We start from the raw sequence: 4752 nt of genomic DNA on the forward strand, positions 1-4752 counted from the left end.
GTGAGCTGGGGGCTGGGGAACGCCAGCTGGGTTCCTAGCCCGGAGACCTCCAGGAGACCCCTGACTCTGACTCTCCACTTGAACCCCTGCCCACATGTCCAACACTGAGCTGATACTTGTGTTGGGATAGTCCAGGACCCACGGAGTGGACCGCCTGTTCCCCGCAGGGCCACGCCCCACCGCACTGGCTCCAGCAAGGGTAATAAGGTGGAAAGTGGCGAGCTCAGGGGTGCAGACAGGGCTGTCTGATCAGAATCAGGAGGTAAAGCCCCTTGGGTGACCCCAGAGCTGGAGATAGCTGAGCCACCCCTCATTCTCCACCTGCCTACACCTTCTCTGCCAGAAGAGCCCTTCGTCCTGGGGCTCCTCTCCTGAACCCGCAGCCTGGGTGATTCCTCACCTGGCCCAGGGACTGGGGGCCAGTGACTGTTGGGTGAGGCCTCCACCAGGCCTGGCCTGCACCCATGACCAAGGGCCGGGTCAGGAGCCCCACAACAGGCTGTGATTGGGGTGCCCACCTCGGATCACTGAGCTCTCACCCTGCGTGGTAGTGTCTCAGGGTCCCCTTAGGGGTGAGGTGTGAATCTCAGGGGAGCCCTAAGTTGAGCTGGCCCCACAAAGGCCCAACTGGACCCTGATGGGAGGAGGCTGAAACCCTCCACTTGCCTTCATCTCGTACTGCCCCCCCTTACCCCTGGCCAGTCACTGTCTTCCAACCTACTGGTTGTCCGTCCTTCCATCCGTCCATCCCTTGCTCACCGCTTGCCAGGGTGGCCCAGAGAAGGGTCCATCCACAGGTCTGGAGGACTCACACAAGTCACTCCTAGAGGGCTCACACCCAGGCCCTAAAAGGCCCCTCCCTGCTGCCCCATGGAATTCACTCGGAGTCAGAGAAAGCAAGAAAGGAGAATTGATAGGGCTCTGCTGCCCCAGATCTCCACTCAGACCTGGGCCGGGCCCAAGGCAGCCCTCCTACCAGCACCACCAGGGCAGGGGTCCCGCCCCTGGGCCCCTGGCAGCCTGCACTCATCGTCTCAAAGCAGTGTGCTGCCAGCCACCTGCGCGACGTGCCCTGGGGGACCCAGGAAGCCAGGCCTGAGCCTTGCATGGGGCCCAGAGGGTGCACCTAGATACTCCGGCCCTCGGAATGGGGCCTGTGTGTGACAGGGACCATCCTGAGCATGTGCCCGCACTCCTGGTCCCCTGGGCAAGGCTGGGAGCTGGCCTGGGGCCACCTCGATAACCACGTTGCGGTGATGGATGGCCCTGGCATCCCGCCCTAGCTTGGCAAGCTGCCTTTCCCAGGGTCTAAGAATAGGTGAGGAGGACAGCAAGGGCCGAAGGGAGGAGGTGGGTCGCTAGGGAGGCTGCTCCCCCCAGCAGGCAAGATGGTGAGAGCTGCACGCAGGGGTGGGGCTCCGGGGCTGTCAGAGCAGAGCGAGCATGAGCAAGCGAGCCGCAGGCCGTGGGAAACCCAGCACCACCCAGGGAGACACGAGGCCTCCAGGACCCTGGGTGGCACCTCCCAGCACAGGGCCAGACCCCAGCCCCATCACTGGCAAAGACAGACGACTTCTGGCGTCTTCTCTCCCAGCTCCCACTTCCTCAATAGGATCAGAGGCTCAGAGGGGCGGTCACAGCTGGGCCCAGCGGGGCCTCCTCACTTGGGGGGGTCCCTCCACAGACCCTGCTGCTCTGACCGGAAGTCCCCAGAGGAGCGTGCGTGCCCACAAGGACCCCTCTGCCCCAGCTGTGTAGCCCCACCCAGATGTGGCGGGTGGCCGCTCAGAGGCATGCCCCCCACCCGGCCACACTGCCCCCAGCTCCTGCTGCTGCTGCTGGCCTGCCAGGTGAGCGCTACGCCCACTCCCCATCCGGCCCGCGGCTGACGTGGCTCTGTCCCACCTGTCCCTTCATCTCTCCCCCCAGCCTTGGGCCCCTTCTGCCCAGGTGATGGACTTCCTGTTCGAGAAGTGGAAGCTCTACGGTGACCAGTGTCTCTACAACCTGAGCCTGCTGCCGCCCCCCACTGGTGAGCCCCCAGGGGAGGGAGACGGGAGACGGGCCATCCCCGGGAGGGCTCAAGCAGGGACAGGGGCACCCCCTTATGTACAAGCTCTGAGGGTCACTTAGGGTGCAGCAAGAGATGAGGGTAGAAGTAGCTGCCAGGAGGCCGAGAGCCATGTCTGATCGAGGGAGGGGGCCTGTGCTGGGCAGAGGAAAGGAAGGGCTTTGGGGCACAGAGTTTGCGCTGGACCCTGGAAGGAAGCCAACAGATAGGGGTTCCGCCCCCAGAAAAGGAGGCACTGCAAGGGGGGCACTGAGAGGAGGGGCGAGCCCAGGTGGGTCTGGGGCCCTTTGGAGAGGTGAGGTGTGCAAGGATAGGCGGCTGGTGGGCATCCAGGGAGGTCTGGGGGGCGACGGCATGCTGGGGCGCAGAGGATGAAGCCCAGGGGCTTCTCGGAGCAGCCCAGCCCTGCTGAGGGGCGCCTCCCGCCTGCCCTGCCTCACAGAGCTAGTCTGTAATCGAACCTTCGACAAGTACTCCTGTTGGCCGGACACCCCTCCCAACACCACGGCCAACATGTCCTGCCCCTGGTACTTGCCCTGGCACCACAAAGGTAAGCACAGAGGGGAAGTGGGGGGTGGCTGAGGGGGCCCAGGCTGGGGCTCAGGTGCTGACCGGAGCCCGGCCCTCCAGTGCAGCACCGCCTTGTCTTCAAGAAGTGTGGGCCTGATGGGCAGTGGGTGCGCGGGCCCCGCGGGCAGTCGTGGCGCGACGCTTCTCAGTGCCAGATGGACGAGAAGGAGATCGAGGTCCAGGTCAGCCCGCGGCAGGTGCAGCGGGAGCCGGGGGTTGGGGGACGGGGGCAGTGGCACCCCGGCCCTGACCAGCCACCGCACTTCATAGAAGGAGGCGGCCAAGATGTACAGCGGCTTCCAGGTGATGTACACAGTGGGGTACTCTCTGTCCCTGGGGGCCCTGCTCCTGGCCCTCGCTATCCTGCTGGGCCTCAGGTATGCCCACCCACCTGTGCACGCCCCCCCCCCCCCCCCCCCCGGGCGGGCGGCGGGGCCCCCCCCCCCCCCCCCCCCCCCGCGGCGGGCAGGACGGCAGGCAGGCCCTGACTCCCGTCCCCGCAGCAAGCTGCACTGCACGCGAAACTACATCCACGTGAACCTGTTCGCATCCTTTGTGCTCAAGGCCGGCTCCGTGCTGGTCATCGACACGCTGCTCAGGACGCGCTACAGCCAGAAGATCGGTGACGACCTCAGCGTGAGCATCTGGCTGAGTGACGGGGTGAGCACCCACACCTGGCCTGCGGGCCCCCCGGCCCCAGGGCGGCAGGGGGCCATGCGGCCTGAGCTCATGCTGCGCCTGCGGCCAGGCCGTGGCCGGCTGCCGGGTGGCCGCCGTGTTCATGCAGTATGGCGTCGTGGCCAACTACTGCTGGCTGCTGGTGGAGGGTGTGTACCTGCACGGCCTGCTGGGCCTCGCCGCCTTCCCAGAGAGGAGCTTCTTCGCCCTCTACCTGGGCATCGGCTGGGGTGAGTAGGCTGGCGTGGTGGGGGGCAGGCTGGCTGGGGCCACCGGACCACAGCTGCCCCCTCCCCGCAGGCGCCCCCATGCTCTTTGTCATCCCCTGGGCTGTGGTCAAGTGTCTGTTTGAGAACATCCAGTGAGTATGAGCTGACCGGAGAGTGGACTTGAGGCAGCCAGGGGCTCCCCCCTCCTGGGCACAAGGTGCTGGGTTGGGTCTATGGAGAGTAGCCGCACAGCACCGGGGGGGGTGCGGGGGGCACCCTCCAGCCAGAGGTAGTGGTGGGTGGGGAAACAAGACTGCCCCAGGGTGGGGGTCATTTAGGACCATCTTCCTTCCTTTCCCAAGGTACTGATTAGATCCCCAGGATGTCAGGGGGGTGGGAGGCCGGGGGGCTGGCAGGACGTGAGCAGGCCCCGCCCTGCAGGTGCTGGACCAGCAACAACAACATGGGTTTCTGGTGGATCCTGCGCTTCCCTGTCTTCCTGGCGATCCTGGTGAGGAAATGAGGCACCTGCTGGCCCCACAGAGAGGGGTACAGAGGCTGGCGGGGTCTGCCTGCCAGTCCTTCCTTGTTGGCCTGTGGGGCCTGAGGAGACAGATGACATCCTGCCTGGGCAGATGAGGAGGGAGGCCCTGGCACTCAGCCGAGACGCTAGCCCAGTGTCCTGGGCCTCGGGCTCGGCTGCCCATCCCTGGCTGGGTGCCCAGCAGCCCCGGGGGCCTTGGGAGCCAGGAGGGTCAAGTGGGGATCTGGGGGTTGCCCTGAGCTGTGCTCTCCACACACAGATCAACTTCTTCATCTTCATCCGCGTCCTTCTCATCCTCATGGCCAAGCTGCAAGCCCGCCAGATGCGCTACACCGACTACAAGTTCCGGTGGGTGCGGTTAGTGCACAGACCCAGAGACCCTGCAGGGGCCAGGGGGGCGGGGGCAGGACACCGGGGCCCCAGTGGGCAGGGTAGGCCCTGGCAGCTCAGGCTTCCACCCACAGGCTGGCGAAGTCCACACTGACCCTCATCCCCCTGCTGGGGGTCCACGAAGTGGTGTTCGCCTTCGTGACAGACGAGCATGCCCAAGGGACCCTGCGCTCTGCCAAGCTCTTCTTCGACCTCTTCCTCAGCTCCTTCCAGGTGCCGCCCTGCCCCCTATAGCCACCTGCCCCCCCCCCCCCCCCCCCCCCCCCCACCCCCCCACCCGCGGCCCCCCA

General features: G+C 66.0%; 1 protein-coding gene across 1 annotated transcript in view; it reads left to right on the forward strand.

Annotated features, from left to right (window-relative positions):
* The first annotated feature begins 1793 nt into the window (after window positions 1-1793).
* The window catches only part of GCGR (glucagon receptor), a 3639-nt gene continuing 680 nt past the window's right edge, over window positions 1794-4752 (forward strand). Inside the window, exons 1-11 of the mRNA XM_044921406.1 lie at window positions 1794-1850; window positions 1930-2032; window positions 2514-2621; window positions 2702-2823; window positions 2912-3018; window positions 3145-3301; window positions 3390-3549; window positions 3620-3680; window positions 3970-4039; window positions 4332-4420; window positions 4537-4675. Coding sequence (XP_044777341.1) covers window positions 1794-1850; window positions 1930-2032; window positions 2514-2621; window positions 2702-2823; window positions 2912-3018; window positions 3145-3301; window positions 3390-3549; window positions 3620-3680; window positions 3970-4039; window positions 4332-4420; window positions 4537-4675 — 1173 coding nt within the window. The remainder of the gene's footprint in view (window positions 1851-1929; window positions 2033-2513; window positions 2622-2701; window positions 2824-2911; window positions 3019-3144; window positions 3302-3389; window positions 3550-3619; window positions 3681-3969; window positions 4040-4331; window positions 4421-4536; window positions 4676-4752) is intronic.

Source organism: Neomonachus schauinslandi, chromosome 15, assembly GCF_002201575.2.
Source record: "Neomonachus schauinslandi chromosome 15, ASM220157v2, whole genome shotgun sequence".
NCBI lineage: Eukaryota > Metazoa > Chordata > Mammalia > Carnivora > Phocidae > Neomonachus > Neomonachus schauinslandi.